At 44.2% G+C, this 26,214-nt stretch overlaps 2 protein-coding genes and 1 long non-coding RNA gene across 10 annotated transcripts in view; all 3 read left to right on the top strand.

The window, feature by feature from the left end:
- Positions 1-8: 8 nt before the first annotated feature.
- LOC124850146 lies at positions 9-4,325 on the top strand. The gene is made up of 2 exons (XR_007031038.1): positions 9-3,114; positions 3,401-4,325. It is a non-coding gene; the product is annotated as an uncharacterized LOC124850146 (long non-coding RNA).
- Positions 4,326-5,275: 950 nt separating this feature from the next.
- ctcf (CCCTC-binding factor (zinc finger protein)) lies at positions 5,276-17,487 on the top strand. Of its 4 annotated transcripts, none has more exons than XM_035641453.2 (18): positions 5,276-5,514; positions 8,547-8,578; positions 8,980-9,114; positions 9,571-9,727; positions 9,835-9,980; positions 10,074-10,193; positions 10,350-10,529; positions 10,857-11,072; positions 11,161-11,323; positions 12,290-12,460; positions 12,551-12,684; positions 12,776-12,896; positions 13,620-13,769; positions 13,862-14,022; positions 14,485-14,667; positions 14,756-14,888; positions 14,974-15,213; positions 15,694-17,487. In XM_035641453.2, exons 3-18 carry the CDS (start codon positions 9,082-9,084, stop codon positions 15,963-15,965), a joined length of 2,580 nt encoding a protein of 859 aa, XP_035497346.1. In that variant the 5' UTR covers positions 5,276-5,514; positions 8,547-8,578; positions 8,980-9,081; the 3' UTR covers positions 15,966-17,487. The 4 variants fall into 4 exon arrangements, with proteins under 4 accessions (XP_035497346.1, XP_035497349.1, XP_035497350.1 ...); XM_035641456.2 differs by having other exon boundaries at positions 5,277-5,514; positions 8,980-8,997; XM_035641457.2 differs by lacking the exon at positions 8,980-9,114 and having other exon boundaries at positions 5,277-5,514.
- A 1,778-nt stretch (positions 17,488-19,265) lies between these two features.
- carmil2 (capping protein regulator and myosin 1 linker 2) overlaps positions 19,266-26,214 on the top strand; it is a 48,656-nt gene continuing 41,707 nt past the window's right edge. The window contains exons 1-12 of one of the 5 annotated variants that reach the window (XM_035642711.2): positions 19,266-19,379; positions 19,540-19,642; positions 20,997-21,100; positions 21,249-21,299; positions 21,906-21,965; positions 22,059-22,180; positions 23,125-23,222; positions 23,363-23,433; positions 23,555-23,628; positions 23,730-23,805; positions 25,235-25,323; positions 25,940-26,034. In XM_035642711.2, coding sequence (XP_035498604.2) covers positions 19,332-19,379; positions 19,540-19,642; positions 20,997-21,100; positions 21,249-21,299; positions 21,906-21,965; positions 22,059-22,180; positions 23,125-23,222; positions 23,363-23,433; positions 23,555-23,628; positions 23,730-23,805; positions 25,235-25,323; positions 25,940-26,034 — 991 coding nt within the window. In that variant the 5' untranslated portion in view covers positions 19,266-19,331. Of the gene's footprint in view, positions 19,380-19,471; positions 19,643-20,996; positions 21,101-21,248; positions 21,300-21,905; positions 21,966-22,058; positions 22,181-23,124; positions 23,223-23,362; positions 23,434-23,554; positions 23,629-23,729; positions 23,806-25,234; positions 25,324-25,939; positions 26,035-26,214 lie in introns of those variants that run through there. The other 4 variants (XM_035642710.2, XM_035642712.2, XM_035642713.2 and 1 more) reach the window with 4 other exon arrangements.

Here is a 26,214-nt window from a genome sequence, read left to right as displayed (position 1 = left end):
ATATATATATATATATATATATATTTGAAATATGTTGGGAAAAGATAGCTGTATAAAGTCTCTTTGTCACATCGTTTCTGTTTTCACAGTCAACGAATGCCAAAATATGTACAAAATGTACGTTTCCTGTGATTTCAGATATGGAAAGTGTTATTATTTTTGTGCTTTTGAATGGTGACATGGTGAAACATGGAGTAAATATTGCATTCGAGAGAGTAGCGCTGCTGCCGGCTCTACACAACATTTCTTTAAGCCTACACTGCTTTTTCTAGTTGGGGCTCTGCCTTTACTGTAGCCACTGGCTCTGCCTGCGCTTGTTGATTCTCAAGTGTTGCGAGGTGACACGGGAGACCTGTGTGCAGTAGTTGACAAGACCACCATCACTCTGAAAATGTGGTCCGCGTCTGACCGGTTTTCAGACCAGGTCAAGTGAGTGAGTCCAAATGAAACACGATTCAGACTGAAGCAAAGAAAGAAAAATTGTATTCAAAGCAAAAATGTACTTGCACAATGGAACAATTTATACAGACCAGCTGAATAATGCTACTCTAAGTACAGTATAAGTACTGTCGGACTACATCTATGCGCACAACACCATTCAAACTTTTTAATACGCCCCAATGTTTCCAGTTTTTTTTCCTGAACAACGTTTCATTTCCATCACCAGCATGTTCCAGCTGCTGGATGGGTCAAACATTGAGATTAAAAATCAAGTTCAATGAAAAGATTCGAGGGTTACCTGTTTTCTACTTTAATTTCAGAAGTGCTGTGACATGAAACTGCTGTAAAAGCACAACAAAAAGCACCTCAAAATTGAGGTGTTGTAAACATTTGACACTCATTTGGGAGACACTTTAATCAAAAGCAACATACGATGGGGGTCAACACTAATTTGTTCAGTACAGTGTCGTATGGTTGTCTGAAGTAAGGCTGCCATCTAGAGATGTGACAGCAGAACTACAGTCTGCTGTGAGACAAGTGACCAGACTACAGCCCCTGACACTGTGCAATGAGCTGAAACTGTAGAGGAGGTCATCTTGCCCATCCCTGTACCCCTGCACTGGAACATTGCACAAAGAAGTTTGCACAACGTTTCACGTTACCACCCGTGCTGAGCGGCTTCACCCGTTGTCTGATGACAAGGGGGGTGTTAGGTGCTGTAAGATCGACACGCGCTCTGAAGCTCCCTGAGGTCCCAAGAGATACTGTACAAAACCCACAGCCCTCGCACCACCATGCACGCTTCAGTGAACATGAGACTTCTGGTAGCACAGACTCTTTCTTTTTTTTATATGTTCCTGCGTCGAAAAAGAATTCTGAAATGCATCTTGTGAGCACAAACTGGGCTTGTCTCCGCTGAGCGGAACTCTGTGCATGTTGCGTCGCGTGCATGAGCATTGGAATTTGGATGCAGAGGACAGGTTTACTTTTCAGAGTGTCCTGCGGGTCATAGGAAAAGGAGGAGAGCCACACACGGAGAGGCAAATAAATCTGAGTAAAAGATTTTTTATTGGATTGTGCCCTTTGATATGGTGATATATTCTTCATGGATCTGTCAGTGCAGCTGGACTCCTTTTGTCACTCAGGATACAGCAGACACAAACAGCCAGCAGCGCGTTCCGACTGATGCACTCGCACAGATAACTGAATGCTTATTAACTGTGAATCGTCATCCAATTCAAAAGATTTTTTTAAAAAAATAGAACTTTTCACCCTCTATCTCGCAGGCCTTTGGATTTAATGTCACGATGCTGGCAACCGATTGAAAGGAGAGTAACTCACACTGTAGCTCTGCATGAAGCTGAGAGGCGCTGGGGAATGTGTCGAGTTGCTTCTGCACAGGAATGGTCTGGACAACACAGTGCCATTACACTCTGACATATCTTATCAATGCAAACACATACGACTATATGCCACTGGGATTTTAATGTTCTGTGATTGTAAATTGTTTGTTTTTTTTTAAACAGTCTTCATTTGTAAATGTATACTCTGTTGTATCGTGCATTTTTAATGGTGAAAATGAGTCATTCAGCCAATCAGTTTGATGAATGTCACTGTACCACTGACACAGTACATGCTGTAACTGGGGCTGCGTCATGTCTGGAGTCACCGGACAGTTGTGCTGCTGTGGGGAACCGGGATCAGTTACGTTTTAGATTCAGGTCGGTAACAAATGAATCACCGAAGGTGTCCTGGCCTTTAGGAAGAATACGAATTTGTCTGTGTCGTTTAATTATCTGTAGTCTTAGACATTCGAATAGGAATAAGTTGAAAAAAACTTGATTGAGTTTCAAGTTAACTGGTCCCAGACATGGAATCATAAATTATCAAAGGACTGTACCAGTGTTTTTGCGCGGTCATGCTATTGACCACACTAAAATCTCCACAATGCTACTGACCATTTTTCCAAAGTAGGCACACTGCTTCATCCAAAGATAACTCCGAAGACCATATTTTATATTTATTGACCTCATAGTCCAGAAATATGTCATTCACAATTAACTCAATAGTTCCTGATTATGTGATGTTGCTCTTATTAATTATTACTTAGTAACTCCATTTTCTGTAAGTATCAGTTGACAACCTCCTTGTTACAATCGTTTTCTCATAACCATAAAATATGATTTCATTTTTTACTAGTAACTAAGTTGTGTTTTAGGATAATGTCTCATTACCTTTCCATTCCAGTGCAAACACTCCAGCGTACTGTTTTTTTTTTTTTTTTTAATCTATTCCTCTGGACGGCTGCTAGATGTGAACACACTGGTATCATTATTTAAACGGCGGTTATAAGTATTGAAGGGTCATATATGAAAATGCCAAAAATGTGCAGCCCCAGTGACTCCATCTCGTGACGTCAGTTTCCCAGTGACACTGCTGACAATGAAGCTGCCGCTCTGCCTTTCTTGTTTCCAGAGCACTGTTACTGTGAGGTCACCCCAGGCCTGCCACTGGTGATCATTAGTTCATTGATAAGTATATACAGTAGACGTGTCCCGATTGCATACTGTGCATGTTGACATGTGCATTGTTCTGGCAGTTGGAAAGAGAAATGTGTGCCAACTGGAAATGTCAAGTAATTCCTAGCAATGCTGGTGGCGAGCTCTAATGCAGGTATTTGTTTGTCACTCCATCTCGTTACGTCAGTTTCCCAGTGACACTGCTGACAATGAAGCTGCCGCTCTGCCTTTCTTGTTTCCTGAGCACTGTTACTGTGAGGTCACCCCAGGCCTGCCACTGGTGATCATTAGTTCATTGATAAGTATATACAGTAGACGTGTCCCGATTGCATACTGTGCATGTTGACATGTGCATTGTTCTGGCAGTTGGAAAGAGAAATGTGTGCCAACTGGAAATGTCAAGTAATTCCTAGCAATGCTGGTGGCGAGCTCTAATGCAGGTATTTTTGTTTGTCAGTCAGTCCACCACTTTGATTTTTAACTGTACCCACTGTACGATGTTCATCGTGTCGACCAACAGCATACCTACTGCATGTTTGAAAAAAAAATGTCGTGAGAACTACAGGGTATGCAAATGGGGCACAGATTTGGTCTCCAAGCAGAACGCTCAGGTTCCGAACGTACAATGTGCCAAACCTGAGTTAGACGTTCTCGACGACTCTAGTGTACAGAGACTCAACGCCATTAGGAATGAAATCATCTTTACAGTGGATTAGGGACATGTCTTAAACATATACATTCGGGTCCAAAAGGCAGAAACCATCTTTTAGCAATAATGATTTATTAATGATTTGTTGTATCCCTGAAAATAAGTGGCATTCAGATATTACTTTCAGCAGTTAGAGGGAGGAGTGATCAAACAACTAGTTGCTTGTATGTTGTGTCCAATTTCAACGTTTACTTCTTCAATTCAACATATTATAGGTGACAGGCTGCAGTCTCACTGGTATTGTAATATAGGACTGATGTCATGGAGGACTCAGACTCACTGTAAATATGATGGCTACCACTGTATGCAATGCTTTTACCACAATTGATTTCTATAGGACAGCAGCAATCTGCAGCAATACCTCTGAATCTATGAAGCATCTCAAAGCGTTTAAGTGCCTCAAGGTTTGACAGTATCAAAGATGCAAAAGGACATAGATGAAATCATTTATTTAAGAATGACGACAGTGTGAAGCAGTGGAAAAATGTAGCACATTATATATATATATGAATATATTTTTTTTTCTTCCACAAGCTTGATAAATTGTGCAGCATCGAACAAAAAAATGTTTTGTTCTGTTTTTCTTTTCTAAAAATATATTTCCAGGTTTTCTGGTGTCAAATATATACAAACTATTAAAATGTGTTTAAAAATTGTCTCATGTACCGTTGTTTGTCAATTTTATCATAACATGGTCACATACACTAACACACACGTTTTTTGTTTTTTTTACAACTTTATTTATCAGTTTTACATATCAAACTTTCAACAATATAGATGGTTGAGCATTTATGACAAAAGTTCTAAAGACTGAACAAAGATGTCAGTGGCTTTTGTTAATGTGTCACTTGTTGCATACTACAGTATGAACTACAAACCATATTTATACTCAGTTGCCATGGCATTTAACAGATGCAACCAGTTTATTTTAAACCAATCGCTGTATTTTTTTATTTGTAAAAATTATTAATAATAATAAATACATTATTTCTTACAAGGTTTTTACACATAGTCCTTATTTGGTGTGATACTGTAAATATGTAAAGATGCAGAGAAAAATATACGATCATATACGGTGTTTCTTGTAGTGCAAATTATATTGTATATTGATTGACAGATACTGTACATTACATTTTATATAATATAAAATAATATTGAGTTGTAATTGATTTAAGAGAAAAGAATAAAGTGTAGGATAAATATGCTGAAATGAATTCATGTCTTGTAATAAAATAAAGATTGAAGAGGTGATCAATATATTATAGATTATAATAATTATAAATATTAAAATATTACTAATTATGGAGAAGGGCTCGGATTAAATAAGTCATACTTCTTCCCACTCCTTTTTGAATATGTAAATTTAATGAATTAATATTCATGGTTTGTGTTTTTGTTTAAATTATTTTTGTATGTGTTTTTTGGTTCATTATGTTGCTGCCTGCAATGGTACGATCATTTGTTCTATATAATTCATAATTTGATTTCTGTTTCAATTGTATTAACGTATTGGAAATAAACATTTCATTCAATCAATCGATCAGTGCGGTGAAACTCCAATCTCCGAGGGTCACAGTGAAAAATGCTCCTCGGTGCATTCTAACGGGGCGCCCCTCCTGGCCAATCAGGGTGTGTGCAGTGGCTTCGACACCACCCCCCAGCGGCCGCACAGGCGCACTGAGCTCCCAACTGCCATTTTGTGGCAGAGGCTACTCTGCTAAAGCTGGAGAGGGATTAAAACAAACTGCGAAGAAGCCCGCGTTTGTCACGGGCACGGCAAACTTTATAGCCCAACCCCTGTGCCCTCGCTCTCGTTGACCGGGAGGAGAAACACGCAGGAAATAGGTAAAGTACCACTACTTTTCTGACAAGGGGGGAGTTTGCAGGATCTTTGATCGGCCTCTAGGTGTCACGATGGGGCTCTGGGTCCGGGCTCGCTCGTCGGAGAGTGTTTGTCTCCCTCTATCGTTGTCCAAAAAGCCGTCGAAATTCGTTAAAATAAGCGAAGTTCGGACAAATGTGGACGCGTGCCACCGTCTTCCACGGGCGTCCGTGGCGATGTCGTCGAGGAGAAGTTGCGAGCGCCGCGGCGATTTGGTCGGAGAAGTTTAGGCCGAGGCGTCCATTTTCTCGCGTCTTTGTTTCCCCGTCTTTGCAGCCTCGACGACATGGAAACTGGCGGGTTTAAGTGATAGCCCGCAGCTAACGCTAAGCTTGTTTGCATTCGAATATACGCAAAGTGTAACAAACAAACTAATAAAATAAACTACATTATTACGCACACGCAGCCTCCGCCTCGGTCGCCCAGTGAGGGCTCCGTGGAGTTTGAGCGTGGCGCATAACATTAAAACGAGACCTTTATTTGTAAGGCACGTAGCAACTGACGTTAGCCAGGGGCTAACTAGGCTAGCCGTGGTTGAGGGCCCCTTCCCCGCCCCGCTCCGCTCCCCCTTAGCAACGGTTTAAAAAGTGTCACCGCACCCGGATCCCCGACAGTGACCAGGGGCAGGCGTTGTTTTATTTAGCGGAAATTCGAACGAAATTTCCGTTCGGGTGGCGTCGTGTGCACGCGGGGGTTGGCGACGCCTCGCCAACTCGGAAACGAGCCCAAAACAATGACGACGACAAAGGCGTCGACATCAAAGCGATCATCATCATCATCCGTTAGAGAACCCACCGAGCGATCCGCCGGGCCCCCGACCTCACGCTCCGTCTTCGCCCACCGGCGAGCGGTGTCCCTCTCTCTCTCTCTCTCTCTCTCTCTCTCTCTCTCTCTCTCTCTCTCTCTCTCTCTCTCTCTCTCTCTCTCTCTCCCCCTCTCTCCGCGCGACCCTGCTCGGAATCGGCCAGCAGCTGCTACTGCTACTGCTGCTGCTGTTGTTGTTGTTGTTGTCGTTGCGCCCGTCGCCCGCTTGTCTCGTATTCCTAAGCCCACCGAACGCCCCGTGGCCACAGACGCGCGCCGCGGCGGAGAGCTCCCTCTACGACTCGGCTCGCAGAGCTACAAAAACACCGCCGTGCACATGCACATGCTGCGCGAGGAGAGGAGGCGACAGTCGCCCGACGGGGCGCCGATTCTCTCGTCGCCGTGTTGCGGGGGAGATCTGTTGCACCTCGAGCCAGGGGTTCCCGTGAGGCCTGTGCCATCAGATCACTCCGTCGGAGACAAGTGGACACGGGATCCTGAAGACGACTTGATGATGGGCACTGTCACAAACTCTCTCACCGTCCTTGTCACTAATAGTTAACATCGGCCTGGTTTCTGTGTTCAGTCCCTTTTTTTTAAAGGCGGATGCCTGTGATTCTAATCCAAATAATACACTATTTTTTGTCACATTCAGTGGGTATTCCCTCCCAGTCCTCTCGCCATCTGATCCCTGTACGTGTCCTTACACGGCCCGGATCTGTAAATTAAAAAACTCATCAGCAACACGGCACTATATTCCAGTTCGGGTGCACGGGACAAGGGAAATAAGAAGTAGGGAGATGGGAGGGAAAGGGGGACAGTGTTGGGCCCATGCTGACAATACCAAGTAAAAATGACCAGGGGGAGCAGAAGGGGCAGTCAACCACACCAGACTGTGTGGAGTTTTTAATGGGATTGATTGAGAGAGCGGACAAAAGTCCACCGGTGATGTAAATGCGAGTGTCTACCAGTGGCTTGCGCTACACACTGCACTGTCGAGAAGGACCAGTGGTCAAAGAACAGGAACTAAAAACATAGAACAAAGAAAGAAAATAGGCCCTGAACTTATCTGCTGTGAATGACCCACATCCTAATGGCCAGTCCATACTAGAGCCCGACAGATATGGACTTTTGGAGGCCAATATCAGTATTGGGGAGTACAAGATTCCAGATACCGATACATCAGCCGATATAAATATATATATGTATATATCTAAGATGTCATTATCAAACCTTTATGACAGCAATGTAATTGAGGCTTGATATTTCTGTTTAACCATAAACTTTATCATGAATAACTCAATAACTATTGAAAAAAATTACAAAAATACAACCAAATAAATAGTATTTGAATTAGGAAAATAAACATTTATTGTACCTAACATGTAAACAAATGCACATATAAAGGCTCATCAATTGGCTGATGTCTATGAAAGGCTAATATCGGCCGATATATCGGTCGGGCTCTAGTCCATACGACAGGTTATTGGTGCCATTGTGGTTGTGTTTTTTTTAATGCAGAGCAGGGACGGGTCAGATTACACATTTTTTAAAAACTCAAATTCACTGACATTAAAGTCACAAATTCGTGAAGAGATGTTTTTAACATCGCCTCACTTAGCAACGTCAATCTCATAACCCCACAGATACCATTTTTGCAGACTCATAGAGGGCCACTAAGAATGTGGCTCTGGTTATGTGTGGCTGCCTTTGTAAACCAGTGGGAAAATAAACTGCATTAGAATTTCATGTTTGTGAATGTCTTAATAAATGCTGAGATCAAATAGTATCAGCAGGGAGGTAATGCGTATTTTATGTGAGTCTGTCTTGAGCGTTACTGCTTTTTTCATGATATAAAAGAAGGTCTTTATTTATAAAGTGGTTGTTACTGTTACTGACAGACAAGAAATAATCCCTCCCCCCACTGCCTCTTCATGAAAGTCAGACTGACACCCTATGAAGACATTCAACACTCCCCTGGTGTGACCATCCATATTTTGAATGGCCATTAATTCACTTAGCTCTTGGTGCTGATCATATGCTCAATAGAACTGGGACATTTTCTGCTTCTGAGCTGGAAGAAATCAAAGGAGGCGAGGAGCTGAATCATCATCATAAATAAATATATATATATATATATATATATATATATATGAGTGTGTGATGACACATTCCCCCTACCCTCTTGCAGGTTAACATGCAGGTAGCAGCCTAAATCCTCAGGTGAGCACGAGAACAGTTCTCACTGTCAGAGATGTGTAGTGTGTCAAAGTTACTAGAGCCCGACCATTAGTCTCTGACTACAGTTTGAAATCTCGATGTGGCACATTTTTACGAATCTTTCGTCAGCATACTTACCATACATTAGCTCTGGCTATAGGCCGCTTTCTGCCCAGTGTCCGCTAGGATTGGCTCCAGAAAATAGTCAGCATCTCTCTGTGAAGACACTGCTTGTGTTCACATTGACGTGTCTTGTGATGGTAAATTTTCGTAACGGACAAGAGTTGATGCTCCTAAATCTGTGGTCAATCGGTCGGGCTCTAAAAACCGCCATGTGCGTGTGTGAAAGATCTGTCACAATGTGTGAGTGCAGCTGAGTAATGTATCCCTCTCCCCTCCCTCAGGTTGACAGGGATAGTCAGGTAACAGACAGTTGATTCAGCAAAGCTCAGGGACACTTTCCAGTACCACAACCCCTGCAGCCTGCAGCCTACTGTAAAGAAATCATGACAACAGTCCATTTATCGTTGATATTCCAGGTAACACTAGAGGTGTTAAGTGCCAACAGCTTGACAACAATGGCTTGTTATGTCACACTTGCCACAGACGTTTGCTCACACACAACTTTTCCACAAACTAGTGGGCCATAGAACGGAAGTAAGTTCTGTCAGTCCACCCGCAGTGGGCGGATTCAATATTATGTGTGTATTTGCCATATAGGTCTCACCTGCTGAGCTTAAACCCTGTGTATTCTTCCCACATCCCTGTCATAAAGCAAACATGGATCTGTTGATGGTTTTAAAAGGCTGGAGGGAAAGATAACCTGATAGGCAAATGGTCGGGGAGTGAACTACATGAGCACAAATGCCCAGAGCAGTCCCCGGTTTGACTGCCGTCAAATAAAGACAACAATTTCTCCAAGAAATACTTAAAGCCTGAGGGTGATGTTGCACACTGGTAGATAATGTTTTGTTTTCGACAATGCCATATTTCAGTTCCTACCCAGAATGGACGGAGGGCCAACAGAGGGTGTGGAGGTCCCCTCCATCCAGGCCATTCACAGCCAGGACGCCATGGTTGCAGACCTCCTCCAACAAGCTGCAGAGGCTGGGGGTGTGGTCGAGGGACAAGCTGGAGTCATCCTTGATCAAGGTTCTTATAAATTGTAAAAAGCAGAGACTATCATAGATTTTGTATTGTCTGTGTTTTTGTGGAGAATGTGGTCAAAAGTTTTATCCTCCGGCGATGTTTTGTTTCAGGTCATGGGGAAGGATTGGTAGCAGCCACCCAGGCCCAGCAGCAGCTAATGGAAGCCGGGGTGGCGGTCGGTGTAGACGGGGCAACAGGGGTTGAAATGATGGTCATGGACTCACTAGATCCCACCCTGCTGCAGATGAAGACCGAGGTAAGGTCACTGCTCTGAGTTTTGTGTGTCTGAGTGTACAGCGCTGCCCAAACATTCCTGGAACACCTTTTTTAACGTGAAGTTGACTTGCAGGTGATGGATGCTGCAGTGGGGGGGTCGTCAGCGGCTGTGGGTGTAGTTGGAGGGGTAGCGGGGTCTGCTCACCAAGCAACTGTAACAACAGTGGACCAGACTCAGATCATCACACTGCAGGTATGTGCTTTTCTGACGCCACTTCACATCGGACCCTTTTCAGTTGTTTCATCTTTTAGCGTAGTGTTGTGAGAACACTGGATTCACAAGCTGTCTCTAGGCACGTGTCATACCCTCTCCACAGTCTGCTGACCTCGGCTGTTTCTCCGCCCTCAGGTGGTAAACATGGAGGAGCAGGCAGCTTTGGGCCTGGGGGAGCTGCAGCTGGTTCAGGTGCCCGTCTCTGCCTCCACCGTGGAGGCCCTGCAGCAAGGCACCTTTGTTGACACCACTGCGATGCCGAAGGATGGCGACCCGGTCATCTGCCACACTCTGCCACTGCCGGAGGGCTTTCAGGTACACTTTTCAGGGTTCATTATTGCACCATGACCCCTCATGAGCAGCTAGCTCTGCTCGGATTCCCTCAGGTATTATATATAATGTAAAACAGATCAAGTACCTGCAGCAATAAAGCAACATAAACCCGTTTGAGAGACATGGATCCAATTCACATACTTCCTTTTCACTTACGTGAGAGTAAGAAAGACAGGTGGACAAACACAGTAGATTACAGTAAAAGCGTATGCTTTGTTTTATCTGAATGCACTCATAATTCCTTATGGCCTCATTTCTCCCTTGCACTTCACGCCCACAGAAGAAAACCTCTCAATTGTTGATTTGTAGGTAGTTAAGGTCGGTGCCAACGGGGAGGTGGAGACGGTGGAACAGGAAGAGGAGGGAGTCATAGCCCACCCTGAAGAGGAAGAAGATGAGGAGGTGGGGAACCAGCTGCTGGATGAAGTGGAAGACGGGCCCATTCAGACTCAGAACGATGACCCAAACTGGGCCAAAGATCCAGACTACCAGCCTCCATGTGGAGCAGCCAAGAAGTCCAAAAAGGTCTGAGACTTTTCTCTGTCATTGAACTGGACTTTTACAGTAGTGTGTGCTAAAGATGAGGTTTACTGAGTGGCTGTTTTTTTCCCAGGGAAAGAAGAATCGCCTACGTTACGGTGAAGGAGATAAGGACATGGACGTCAGTGTCTATGACTTTGAGGAAGAGCAGCAGGAGGGTCTTCTGTCTGAGGTCAATGCTGAGAAAGTGGTGGGCAACATGAAACCACCCAAACCTACAAAGATCAAGAAGAAAGGTGAGGAACGGCCGTCAGTCACTGCCTCTTCAAAGATCAGTTACTGTTGAAAAGTATTTTTTCTTAACTGGAGATGAACACAATTAGCTCTTCTATGATCTGTGATACAGTGAATATACCACACCGTTTGCCCACAAGGCATTGTGACCCATTTGTTGGCTGCTTCTATGCCATCTTACTTATTGTCCCGTGGAGTACATGACAATCTAATACATAGCAATAATATAAATCAACAACATTACACAGGTAACCTGTGTAATACATAATATGCTTTGTTCTATTCTCAGTATGATATTACCTATAGCATCACTAGAAAGACACGCTCTGGGATTATTTGCAGTTATCATCATCACAGTTAACATATATATATATATCCACAGTACTGTATTTGTGATACCAAACAATACTGTATTATAATGTTTTGCAACATTACATCTCATTTCAATTTCATTTCATTTATTTCGAGCATGTAAAATTCAACAACAAGAAGACAACAGCAGTTGTTGAAAACATATCCAACAGAATAGTAAAAACCAGAAAGATATATTTAATAATAATATTTCCTTAATGTACATGTGCGAAAAGGAGAAGGGAGAAGTATAAACTTATTTAATCCTACCCTTTAATCATGAAATCATTATTTACATTAACTCATACAATTATGGGGCTTGATACACTACTTATCACACCCATAGTTACATATTAACGGTTAAATACAGTTCATAATTTAGATTTTTACATATAACGTCAAGCAGAAGTCCTTTCAGGTCACTTGCCTTATACACCTTATTCCTCATTCCTGTATGAAAGATTGTGGATGAAACTTGATGAAATTTGTGAACCCTAACCCCCCCAAACCAATAAACTTAGGGGAAACACTGATACAATGCTGTAATAAATGTGGTCATAATGAAACCAATCTAGCAGTCGAACATTAGTGTTTCATGTCACCGTCTGACACCTCAGGAGTGAAGAAGACGTTTCAGTGTGAGCTGTGCAGCTACACCTGCCCCCGACGCTCCAACCTGGACCGACACATGAAGAGCCACACGGACGAGAGACCCCACAAGTGTCACCTTTGTGGCAGAGCCTTCAGGACCGTCACCTTGCTAAGAAACCACCTCAACACACACACTGGTAAACACTCACGCTCCTTCTCACGGAAAACATTTGAACAGTAGACAAAAGAACGGTTTAGTTTTTGACTCTTGAGTCTTTTGAATGCAGGAACTCGTCCACACAAATGCACAGACTGCGATATGGCGTTTGTGACGAGCGGAGAGCTGGTTCGTCATCGTCGCTACAAACACACACACGAGAAACCCTTCAAGTGCTCCATGTGCGACTACGCCAGTGTGGAGGTAGGATGTGCTTCCGTCTGCTAATGAAAGATGGTGTTAAGTCGTCGTGTTCTGCCCAGCGACTATAATATTGTCTCTGGCTGTTGTATAGGTGAGCAAACTAAAGCGCCACATCCGGTCCCACACCGGCGAGCGTCCGTTCCAGTGCAGTTTGTGCAGCTACGCCAGCAGAGACACGTACAAGCTGAAAAGACACATGAGGACACACTCAGGTGAGACCTTCTGTTCTGTGTGTGTGAAGCAGTGACTGAGGAAAAGATGATGCACTTTTTTCACATGTCCATTTTTGTCCAAAAGAATGAATTCCAGTCAAATGTTTTGGAGGACAAAAGGCAAATGCCTTTCTAATAAACCCTCCGTTAATTGCTCACTACAAACTACAAAATTATAATTATCACTTTGTGTGAAACGTGTAATATATGTATGTATGTATATGTATAAGTCATGTAATGGTCATACAGTTGGATTTACATTGTTAAAGTCTATTAGAGCTGCATAATCGTTTAGTAATCGATTACTAAATTAATCGCCAACTATTTTGATAATCGATTGATATTTATGGAAAAAAACAATCGGTTTGAAAAAAATTCTCTGATTTCAGCTTCTTAAATGTGAGTATTTCCTGGTTTCTTTGCTCCTCTGTGACAGTAAACTGAATATCTTTGGTGTATGGACAAAACAAAACATCTTCTTGGGGTTTTGGGAAACACGGTCAACATTTTTCACCATTTTATGAACCAAACAACTAATCAAGAAAAGAATCGACAAATTAATCGATAATGACATTAATCGTTAGTTGCAGCCCTAAAGTCTATACATTTGTGGTAGTTGAAACATTGTGGTTCATATCCTCCACCTTCTTTTTTCCTCTGAGGATTCTTGAGTTTTTCTTATTGGTGATTGAAACCTGTGGACCTGTCAACTCCTCTTCTCAGGAGAGAAACCGTACGAGTGCTACATATGTCACGCCCGATTCACCCAGAGTGGGACCATGAAGATGCACATTCTGCAGAAACACACGGAGAACGTGGCCAAATTCCACTGTCCCCACTGTGACACGGTCATCGCACGCAAGAGTGACCTGGGTAAAACCAACAAACACACACACACAAAAACAAACTTTACTCTGCTTGACTTGTTTCATTCCCATAATCATTTTTCTGTTGTTCACCTGCAGGTGTCCATCTTCGTAAGCAGCACTCGTTCATTGAGACGGGAAAGAAATGTCGTTACTGCGATGCAGTGTTCCACGAGCGCTACGCTCTGATCCAGCACCAGAAGTCCCACAAGAACGAGAAGAGGTTCAAGTGTGACATGTGTGACTACTGCTGCCGTCAGGTCAGTGCAATGACATCAGTGTGAGTTGTGAGAAATGACTGAGGTCTTTCGAATATCTATATAATGTTAAACTTTTTCAATTACAATTTTCTTAAAGGTGATATATTATGCTCATATTCAGGTTCATACTGTTAATTTGTGTAACCACATGAAAAGACCAGTTGTTCAGAGCCAGGCTGTAGGGTTTAGCCAGCTCACAACATAACAACAGGGTGTTTGTTTTCAGTTTGTGGGCCGACAAGGTCCACAGATACACACATTTATGTGCACAAACTCTGAGAAAGTAATTTTTTGCATAACATGTCACCTTTAATGTTACACGGCCATCATCGATGTTAGTAGGGGAAGCTTGGATCGAACCGCCGACTCTACCTCCAATCCATAGGGCCTTGGTCGCCAGCATAATAACATGTAATACTGTGATTTGATGTACTGTCCTGACCGGGTGACTTGTGTGTCCAGGAGCGGCACATGGTAATGCACCGTCGAACCCACACCGGAGAGAAACCATACGCCTGCAGCCAGTGTGAGAAGACCTTCAGACAGAAGCAGTTGCTGGACATGCACTTCAAACGCTACCACGACCCCAACTTTGTCCCCACCGCCTTCGTCTGCCCCAAGTGTAGCAAGACGTTCACTCGCCGGGTGAGGAACGTTTGTCTGTCAGCTGTCACCACAGTGTTCAACTCAGGCCGACATGGTCAACAGGCATACTAATTGCGTGTTCTTGTAGAATACCATGGCGCGGCACGCCGACAACTGCAACGGTGAGGTGGAGGATGCTGAGAACGGAACTCCGACCCCAAAGAGAGGCAGAAGAGGAAGAAAGAGGAAGATGAGGAGCAGGAGGGATGAAGATGACAGTGGTGAGTGTTAGATGTTGCATTCTGGGAACACTCGCTGTGTTCGCTCAGTTCATAGCTGTTAACCTGACGTCTGTCTGTCTTTCAGAGGAGGATAACGCTGATCCCGATGACGACGAGGACGGGGAAGGAGAGGAGGAATCATCACTGCAGCAGGAAGACGAGGAGCCAGAGAGTATGGAGCTGGACCAGGCCCCCGCCGCCATCCCAATACCAGCCCCCGACGAGCCACCAGTCAAGAGGAAACGAGGCCGTCCCCCCAAGAATGCCCCAAAGCTCCCTACACCCAGCAAGTCAGCGAGGGTGGCTGCCAAGACGACGGCTTCTGGTGAGAACACAACTGGAGGTGGACACTGTGAACGCAAGAGATGATTATTAGATTCTGTATTTCACTATGGTTACGGTCAAAGTGTACACTGGAACTTGATAATGACTGATTCACTTGAAGGTTCGTAGTGCTGCAACAGTTAATTTTAAATTTAAAGTAGTTTTTAAGAAAAAAAAAAGTCAAAATTCTCTGATTTCAGCTTCTTAAATGTGAATATTTTCTGGTTTCTTTGCTCCTCTGTGACAGTAAACTGAATATGTTTGGTGTGTGGACAAAACAAAACAATGTGTTGGGGTTTTGGGAAACATGATCAACATTTTTTAACCATTTAATTACATTTTTGGACCAAACAACTAATCAACAGTTTAATCGATGATGAAAATAATGGTTAGTTGCAGCCCTAAAAAACACCTTCAAATGGAAACAACAAAAGGACGTACATCCTGAGTGAATAGTAAACTTGTCTCTGTTGTTGTGTAGCTGCTGCCATCATCCAGGTAGAGGACGAGAGCACCGGGGCGGTGGAGAACATCATCGTGAAGAAGGAGGAGGAGGCCGATGCCTCTGCTGTGACGCCCCTGGACGAGGGGGTGGCCCTGACCGTGGAGGGGGTGGGGCTGGACGGGGAGGGGGAGGGGGAGGGGGTGGAGACTGTTGAGCTGGCTGTGAACGAGGATACAGCGGCGGCCGCTGCTGCCGCTGCCAACGGCGACCTGACACCAGAGATGATCCTGAGCATGATGGACCGGTGAACGCGACTCGTGTGGCCAGACTGTGTACAGCTAACATGTCTCATCTGTATGTGCTTCTAACGGCAGCCATGTTTCCTCCGCTGGAGCGGCACAAAGAAAGGAAGCTGCATGTAAATACTTCCACAACAACGTCACACACACACACACACACACATACACACACACACACACACACACACACACACACACACACACACACACACACACACACACACACACACACACACACACACACACACTCTACCAGATCCAGTGTCATCATCGTATACAGATGAGATGGTGATCACGGACTGATGTCTGCTCCTCTGCTCTTTCTTGTGTTGTGTCTCCACCCGGCCACATCCTGTGTCAGTCTCCACCCACACGCTCTGCACCTCACGTTCACATGGAAACTAACCCCTCTCCTCTCTGCGCGTTGCTTTGCCACAACCACTCATTACTTGCCCCTCCTTCACTTCTCACTCTGGGTTTCTGCTCTCCTGCTCCAGTCTCTTGCGACTTTGCCGATTTAGCGAAATGATTTGTGTGTGTGTGTGTGTGTATATAAGTATACACCTAGTTTCTCCTGATGAAGACGTAGTGTGTGGTACTGTACCTGCTCTCACTCATAGGACTGTTAACACTGCTAGCATCTGGGCTCTGGTGGACACGCCCCCTCGGTCAGCTCATGTACCGTCAGTACTTCCGACAGCTGCTCATTTAGTTTCCCACCACCGACGCAGTTTGAGATGAAGTTATTTTCCTCCAAGCCTTACTCACCCACAGGCAACGGGTCATTTGACGTCACATCAACCTAAATATTTAGCTGTAGTCGTGGTTTTGAACATTCCAAATACTTCAGGTCACAGAATTATGCCTATGCATTTGAACAGTCTCACATGAAGTAATCAGCAGTGTCCCTGAAACACCACCCGACTCAATGATCAACTGTAAATACATATTTTAAAACCTTTTTTTTTTTTTTGATTTCTTTTGAAGCCTTTTGAATGTTTTAGCTCGTTTGGGGATGAGTTGGTGGAAACGGACACTGAGGTTCTCAGTTGTGTGGTAACCTGGTTCTTCAGCCCATCACTCTCTCAGCTCTGTATGTGTGTTCTGTTGCTCACAGCTGTGTTCTGCTTCGTCCTCTTACCTTTGGCCCACAGAGAGAACTTCAGTCAGTAAACTGACTGTGATCAGAACTGACGGCTCTAAATACAGATTTTAAAGGACGGCAGTTGTGTTCAATTTGATCATCACAGAGCTTTCAGCACGAATGCATGTCCTAACCTCGACCCATGACCTGTAGTTTTAAATGGAGCCCTCTGTAACCAGGGTGTAAATAACCACGGTCACAGAAACATGCTGGAGGTTTTCTGAGGAATCATGACACTGTACCCGACTTCTGTGACTGGATGACGACATGTCGGTTTTCTTCCGCCGTTGCTTGTTTGTTTTCGTCCGAGGTGGGAGAGCAGAGATTCTAGTGTTGAAGTTGAGACACCGTACAGCTGATGAAAAATAAACGCCTCCTCCTCCTGGGCCTCCGACTGCTGTGTGTCTCTGTTCTGTCATTCAGTTAGGACAGGTAGGGTCATACGGTCATATGGAAAAGAAAAACTCATGTTGTTTTTTCATATCTTGTAACAACAGTGTTGTATGCTTGACACTTAAAATGTTCTTCAAACACGTTATACAACAAACATCATCCACACAAGGTTGGACCGTTTAGTTCAAATGAACTCTATGAATATGTTCATATTCTTCATTTCAGCAGTCGACGCCCTTTCTGCTACTTCCTCTGAAGTGTTCGTATTCAGGCCTGACAAGTTGTATATGTGTGTGCACCAAATCCCCACACATCAGGCATCAGCCCCAGCTCCATCAAAAGACTCCAACTGGTCCAGAACGCAGCCGCCCGTCTCATCACCCACACCAAATCCTGGCACCACGTCTCCCAAGTCCTAAAACAACTCCACTGGCTCCCTGTCTCCCACCGAACTACCTTCAAGGTCCAGGTCCTCACCTTCAAAGCCCTCCACCATCTTGCTCCCCAATACCTCACTGATCTCCTCTCCCACTACCAACCCACACTGTCCCTCAGATCCACCTCTGCCGGTCTCCTCTCCGCCCCCAAAACCAACCTCTGCAGCTTTGGGGATAGAGCTTTCTCCAGGGCTGCTCCAAGGCTGTGGAACTCCCTCCCCCAAGAGATCCGCGACTCCGACTCCCTCACAACCTTGGAGTCACGTCTTAAAACCCACCTCTTCTCCTCTGCATACCCCTAGCTCCCCCATTACACTTTATTCTTTTCTGTTAGTTTTTTTCTTGTTTTTGTTTGTTTTGTACGAGCGCTTTGGATACTTGAAAAGCTCTTTATAAATCCAATATATTATTATTATTATTATTATTATTATTGTTCCACAATAATAACCTGATGGGGAGTGGGTTCTCTAACCAATGTTTCATCAATAACAGACATGATCCTTCTCAGTCAAACTCAAACAATAAGTCACGGAACAATTAGAAACTAATAAGTGAATCTAAATATGCAGGTGCACCTCTCATCAAAAAGGCATGATGCAATATCATATTTCACAAGACTAAGAGTGATGAAAGGTTCATCGAACCTAAAACTGAATGATTTGAGCCGTGTCTCCATATGTGCAAACAGTAATGGATAACGGTACTGAGCAATATTACAATACCTGTTTCTTCATTAATTTCTAGATTACAGCATCATTAAAATGCCTGTAGCTCATCCGATGACCTTTAATAATATAATCTAATGTGTAATATAGGTTTAACACACTAAATAAATGTGTAACGGGGCCCTCTCACACCAACATACGTCTTAATACTCATACTGTTGCAATTCTATTAAAGTGTGTGTTATTTTTAATGCATTTTGAATTGTGGCATTGGCACATGTACTTGATCAAAATGTATTCAATTTATGTTTGGTGCCCCCAAGAGGTGAGCGGTCACCTGAGCATCGTACCCCAGTGTGGACGACACCTGTCATGCTCACAGATCGGGGTCCTCACACCCTCCGATGCTCATCTCCGGCCGTCAGCCCTTGGTGTTTCTGACGTACGTGTGTGTGTGTGTGTGTGTGTGTGTGTGTGTGTGTGTGTGTGTGTGTGTGTGTGTGTGTGTGTGTGTGTGTGTGTGTGTGTGTGTGTGTGTGTGTGTGTGTGTGTGTGTGTGTGTGTGTGTGTGTGTGTGTGTGAGAGAGAGAGAGAGAGAGAGTGAAGCTGCACACTTCCTGACAGTGGTTAAGTTCTTCTGTGTGGGAGGTTCCACTGCCAGGATGTGTGTCCACGTTCATCAGCAAAAAGAAAAAAGTGTGCACAATAAGCAAGAAAAGGTGATGTGTGTGTACGCATGCGCGAGTGGAGAAGAAAAAGTGGCTTCTGTGACAGAAATCTGATTGTGAGTGTGTAATCTCCGCAGTTTTTGATTGATGTTGCCAAGTTGCAGCACATTCCTCCTGGATGAGTTACTCTGATTGTTGTTACCTCCAGGTCGTCAGATGTTTTTTTAGTGTTTATGGTTGAGGACATTTTAAAGTGCACGTTTCCGAACCCGTCAGGCTCAGTCGACTGGAGGAGCAGCAGACGGCAACCACAGGTCGACTCTTCATCAACGTTCTTCTGAAGACCACATGATGGAGTCCACCTCACAGAACCTGCATGGTAAGACCGGCCAGAACGGGCCTGAACCAGATCCTCTGTCACGAAGCCTCTTGTGTTTGGTTGGTGTCGAATATTGTGACCACTCATGTTCACGTTCCAGCTGATGAATCGTATGACCTTTATACCAACAGATCTCCCTACTCGTATCAGTGAAGTATGAGAAGGAGATTTGTTTTGTAGTGTGTGGAAACATAACTGTGGCACATCTTGTGAAACAGGAGAGTTATGTTGAGCATATGTAGAATAAATGTGTGAATAGTTCGTGTGTCTGGTACAGATAGAGAGAGAGAGAGAGAGAGAGAGAGAGAGAGAGACATCACTGGAGCTGGGATCAGATCTGTGATGTGAGTACTCAGACTTCTGAGGGGGAGGGGTCTCAGCCAACAGCCTTGTTTCCATTGTAACCGTCAGTGACAGAGTGACAACACCAGGGGAACATGACTCACGGTGTTAAAGCTCACACGATACAGGAGACTCAAATTCATTTGTTGTTATTGTCATCAGTCCCATATTTCTCACTTAAATGTGCAGAATTCATAAAGAACAGCAGGAATATGTTGAGAAATGCTCTGAGCTTTGAGCTGCACATCTGAACCTCTCTCTCTCGCCTCGGAATATGTTTTGATCAACATCTGTCCCCCATTGTCTGATGGTGGTCATGTAGAACCAGTGCACGACACATTTGAACAAATTGAATCAAAGGGTGAGGGGTTAGGAACGGTGTTGGGAGATGTGTGCAGCTCATCGAGGAGTCAGTCATTGATATGGAGGGAAGCAGGTGAACCAGATTCATATTTATAGCATGAACCCGTTTCTGGTTCCTGGTGTGAAGATGAGCTGAGGCCTCGTGTCACAGTGAACAGGTCAACAGTTGTTTGCGAAGGACAAAGGACGGCGGACTAAATCACAACTACTCATTTTATATAATATTTTGGTATCAGATATTTGATTTTATACAATCCCATTTGATTTTATGCTACCCCTCTTACCGTGTGATGGTCTGTTTTCGGATGACACCCGTTATCCTTCTCTCCCCACGCACATGAACGAAGGCCGTCCTTCCTTAGACCTCTTTAGGTAGGTATGAAACGATGCGGACCGGGAACACCCAACAAGAGATGCCCTGACGCACTCGTCCAGCCGCCGTCAAAGTCGCTCAGATCCTTACACCGGCGTCCAACCCGTTCGCTTTGAGGACTTAATATTCAATCACTGCCATAATACATCCCACCCACTGACAGTGGTCCTGATGTTACGGCTGATGGACGTGATGTATTGTGCGGACGCAACAGAACTGACGGAGTTCAGTCGGCCTCCAGGTGACGTCTGTGTGTGTGTGTGCTCCTGTACACAGATCAGATCTCGGAGCTGCTGAAGCCTCACAGGGTCTGTCTGGTGACGCCCGTCGTCCTGAACCCCTCCGGTCAGACGTGTGGGCGATCGGCCAGCAGGTTCGTGGTGAGTCCCGGACAAGGAATACTACATCCATCACGCTTTGAATTATGCTCTGTTCTCCCCGTCCGCTTTTTCAGGTTAAACTCGTGGTGTGTATTTGAAGAGCTGCCAGTCCCATAACTCCTTCTCATCATCTCTCTCTGTCTTGTAGGTGCTGAGTCTGTGGAGAGGTTATGTGGTTGTAAACAAGCAAGCCGTCAAGGTCAATCACAACTCAAATGTGCAAACATTTGTCATGAGGAAAACTAACTGCTCTTGTAAACTGATATGGAATTGAAAGATTGCAGTAACAGGGACGTTGCAAAAGGGCTGCTGCATGAATCTCTTTTGGTTTTCTGGTCCTTACACGTATTCACAGTGCACCCAGGAAGTATTCAGACCAGAGATTTGGTACAGATTTAAAACTGACATGTCATAACGACACAAGTATTCAGACACTTCCCTCAGCCTCTGGTCTTCTTGGGTGTGACGTGAGAAGCTGTGTACACATTCACCTGGGGATGAGTCAGAGTCTGAATACTTCTGTCAATGTGATATTTCAGCTTTTCCTTTGTGATGAACATGTTTTCCTCTTGTGATAATGCGGTATTGATTGTAGATTGATGTGGGGAAATTAGATTGAATGATTTGAGCGTAAGGCTGCGCTGAGGAAAACCTTTGAAAGCTGTGATGAGCAGTCAGGCGGAATGTTTTCTTTGACATATGGTCATTTTAGGCTAAAAGTTAGAATTGATTTGAGGTCACAGTTGGGCTAAGTGTTGGGGTTGAGTGTGTGTTTTCACATACATGTCTGTTTAAATGTGTCCAGATGGAGAGCATGTTCAGTTACCTGGAAATTTGCTCCATCAACATCCACAGCCCCACACAGGTAGAGCCGCAGCTCAACGTAACAACGGCCCGTGTGTGTGTGTTCACGGACACTGAGGCGTCATGTGTGTGAGATGTGGCGCGTGTGTTGCAGATCGTGCTGGAGACAGACAGGCAGACGCTGTCTTTCAGCGTGTCGCATGTCGAGGATCTCGAGGCCATAGTCGGTCACATGACCACGTCACTGAAGAGGATCTTCCCTGATTCGTCTCCCGGGTGGGTCTCACTCCGCAACCTGAACGCACACCAATGACATCATTATGTCCGAGCAGAATCTGGGTCCTTATTGTTGTGCATTGACATTGGTAAAAGTAACATTTGTCTAAGCAATATAGTTGATCAGTTATGGCTATCAAAATATTCATATTAAAAATATTAATATTAAATAATAATAATAATTAAAATGTACTGATTCTGTCTCATTTTCAATATACTATCAATTTGGAATTCTGATTGATAATTAAATTAATAATTACAACCAAGATCACCATATTGGTAGATAGTGGAGGTTGGCATAACTCTCTCTTATGCAATATTAAATAGACCAGACTGCATATTTAGAAACATTCATATAAAAGATAACAAGTTGAAACAACAATATCTAATCTAACTAATGTAAATATATGAAGGTGTGAGTGTGTGTGTGTGTGTGGGGGGGGACACACAGTGACCAATGGTGTGATAAGGTGAAGGATCTTGGGAATCTGTGTTTTTTCCTTTGTCCTTGAAAAAAAAAAAGACCACATCTTCAAATCCTCCATTTTGTGAGACAACGATCAAAGCAGGAAGTGTATTCAGCACACTCATGCTCACATGAACAAAATGTTTTTAATGACCCAAAAACTTTTTTTTAGTACCACTCTCAGGGCAAAGGTTACAGTTTTGGCCGCACGAAGAGACAAAACTGGATGAGACGATATTACATTTTGTTCACACATTTTTTTGGTTTTCCCCTCGAGATTTGTGTTATAATAATTTCCATCATGCAGGTCAATGTTTCAGTTTGTCTGGTGTTTTAGTGTCTAGGGCTAGTAGGCAAATGTTAACATGCCACAGTAAGGATGCATGCTGAACACCAGCATGTTAGCGTGGCCTTGTGGACTTCGTCGTCGTGTTCTACACGCCTCACGCCGAACGTTCTCCTGCCGTTCAATCCACAGAAAGTTGATCAAGACGATTCCTCCGGATCTCCAGCAGAGACTGGTCACCCTGACTGCTGTCACGGAGGAGCAGATGGATAGTCAGCCGGACTCCTGCGGTATGAGATCTGATCCGTGTCTATATGTTCACGTGTGGCGAGTCATCTGAACAGGCTGTTACAGTTCACGTGGATGTGTGGGTTGTGACCGAACAGTGTATTTGTGCTCTGGTGATACATTTGAATGTGTGTTCCCTCAGGGGGATTCTCTGATACCTATGCTGCCCTGTGTGATTTCAACGAGATGCCATTTAGAGAGGAGATTCAGTGGGTATGTCGCTTCTGTTTTGTTCATTTTAATAATGCAATATGCCCCATGTTCCAAACTCGAATAAATAAAATGTCATGTCGGAGTGTTTGCATCAGTGTGTCATGGTTAACTGCTTTGGCAGGATGTTGACAACATCTACTACATCCACGACTGGAGACAGTTCAACCTGCACGACTTCAGCCACTTGGACAGCAGGTGAGGTCCAGCTGCCTCCCCCTCTCTCGCTCTCTCACTTCACGTCACATCCGTCCCATGCTCTGTTTCAACTCCTCCTCTGGCTTCTCCTCTGCCCTCAGAGACCTGGCGTTAGCCGTGGCAGCGTTGTCCTTCAACCAGTGGTTCACAAAGATCTACAGCAAAGAGCTCAAACTGGTAAACTCGACGGTGTCGTTTGACAACCGTCTGCCCTCTTGAATCCAAGCTTTTAAAAAGATCGTGTCCAGGGCATGTAGACGGAAAAAAACAACAACTCACACAAATATTTCACGAACACATTTCATTTTGCACACAGACAGAAAAGTAGAGGAGGCACATCAGGTGCCAAAAGAAACACTGTACTCCCTACGCAAAGTTGACAAACTGCATGTAACTGCAAACAACCAATCTGGAGGATGGAGGCAAAAAGCGTTTTGCATGAACTCAACAGCTTCCTCGGTGGGGTCACGAGACCTACAGCCAGAATAAATACAGAGTATTCAGCGTTATCGTGTCCCCTTCACCCTCCAGTGACCTGGAACTCTTTCCTCCCACAGGGAAGTAAGAAAACAAAAGGCCTTTTGGCCAATGTAGGTGTTTTCATGGCTTGTTTTTTTGGATTCTACATACATCCTTTTTTACTTAATGAATAAACATGAACAATGGGGCCACTGTTAGCATCCTATAGTATCACAAATCATGCAATTTCGTTGAGACTGATGCCAAACGGTTCCCAATCAGATCAGCTGGCCAATCGTAAAGAGACCGAGAGCTAAAGGGTGTTTTTGTCAGGTTTAAAAAGATTGGTGGTGGCTGAGGTCAGTCTAAGGGACTGGAATGTCCTCGATGGTGTCGTACCTCGAGCTGCTTCCACATCACAGACTGTGGAGGACAGAGGAGAGCACCTGAGTGAGGCTACACAACAGGTGTATATTGACTTGACTTGTTCAAACAGAACTTAGTGGCTTTCAAATAACTCACAAATACTTAGGTCTCTTTAACTCCACCCCCCCGGAGCCACAGAAGACATTTCTACATTATACCACTGTTTAATAAACCGATCTTACTGTTAAGTGTAAAATCAGTGGAGTGCTTACTTTAAAAACAGAACCCAGGGTGGACCATCAGTCCAGCAGTGAAACTATCACAGATTAAATACAAATATCTGTTGGTGTGCATGTTTTATTACAGTGTAAAAATCCATATAGAAACTTTGAATCACTTGCTTGACCTCGTTATTGGGGACGTGACCACACAGATTAACAGAGCGGAGAAGTCTCGTTGAGGACCCAACATGAAAAATATGGAAGGAAACTGTATGCAAGATTTACTTGAAAGTATCTGAACATATTCTTTAAATTGTGACATGGTCCAGTTTACACTAATTTGCCCAAAGCTTTGGTGCACAACATTGGGCAAAGTAGTTTTGCTGCAGTATTTTAAATGAAAAGATGAGAAGCTCACTGCTTCCTCGAGAAGTTGGCTTGAATCTTTGGGAGATGCATTGCCACATTTGTCTGAACTGAGGAGTTGAATTTTCAAAGAGGACATTTCGGTAACACAGGACTTTAGACTTTGTTCCGTCTCTCTGCCCTCGTCCCATCAGTCGGTGGATGTCCAGCAGCAGTTGTCCTTCCTGCTGTCCAGGTCTCCCAGTCTGGAGGAGCTCTCACTGGAGGCCAGTGGACTCAAACTGTGAGTGTGTGTGTGTGCCTGTGTCTGTGTGTGTGACTGTGTGAAGACACTCAGGTACATGAAGGAAACAGACACTTCCTTCAGTGAGCAAACATGTTCCACTTCAACTCAGCGACTCACAGTTTGAAGACTTCAGGTCATACAAAGTAGATTTTCCTTGGATAAATATATTTAAAGTTGAAGTGTCGATTATTCTCAAGTTCTGTAAATAGTGAAGGAGCTTTGCACAGGCTACAACTTTCTTCATGTCCACTTGAGATAAAGGTTGAAGGCTTACAACAAAGGGGTGTGCAAACATGTCTCAAGAATACTGCGATGGGATGCAATCTTCCAACTGAATGGTTTTGCTGTCTCAAAAATGAATGCTACTGTAGGACAGTTTGCAGTAAATCCATCAGACTTTGTGCCCTTTCTGTGCATAAAATCCCACAATGTTGTCGCCTGTCAGCTGATATGAATGTGCACACTTACCCAGAGCAAGAGACACTGAAGCCCAGGGTTTAATGTGAATGAAGGAAATTTACCAGAGATAGATTTAAACGTGAGTCTAAGTCTAATTGAAAGACTGGCTGTTTGTAGGTATTGGTTTGGATTAACTTTTTTTATTCTGCTGCAGGGACTTTGCAGTCAAAATGGCCGCCGCCCTGCGGGAGCACGCCTCCTCTACCCTGCACTCCATCAACCTCTCAGGCAATCCGATCGAAGACAAAGGTGGGCTCTCTGCACATCACTTCTCAGTGGAACAAAGTGGAACAATTTGACCCAAGTTGCCAGTGTAATAGTTTATGGCTTCCTCACGGCGCAATCACATAACCATGGTGGAGGCCTCAACGAAAATGCTGCATATTCATTTTGATCAGGGCGATGTCATGTGTCGCCGAACTGTGTCGT

Source organism: Scophthalmus maximus, chromosome 7, assembly GCF_022379125.1.
Source record: "Scophthalmus maximus strain ysfricsl-2021 chromosome 7, ASM2237912v1, whole genome shotgun sequence".
Taxonomy (NCBI): domain Eukaryota; kingdom Metazoa; phylum Chordata; class Actinopteri; order Pleuronectiformes; family Scophthalmidae; genus Scophthalmus; species Scophthalmus maximus.
The sequence above is the reverse complement of the archived record's forward strand: the minus strand, read 5'-3'. Positions and strand labels throughout refer to the sequence as shown.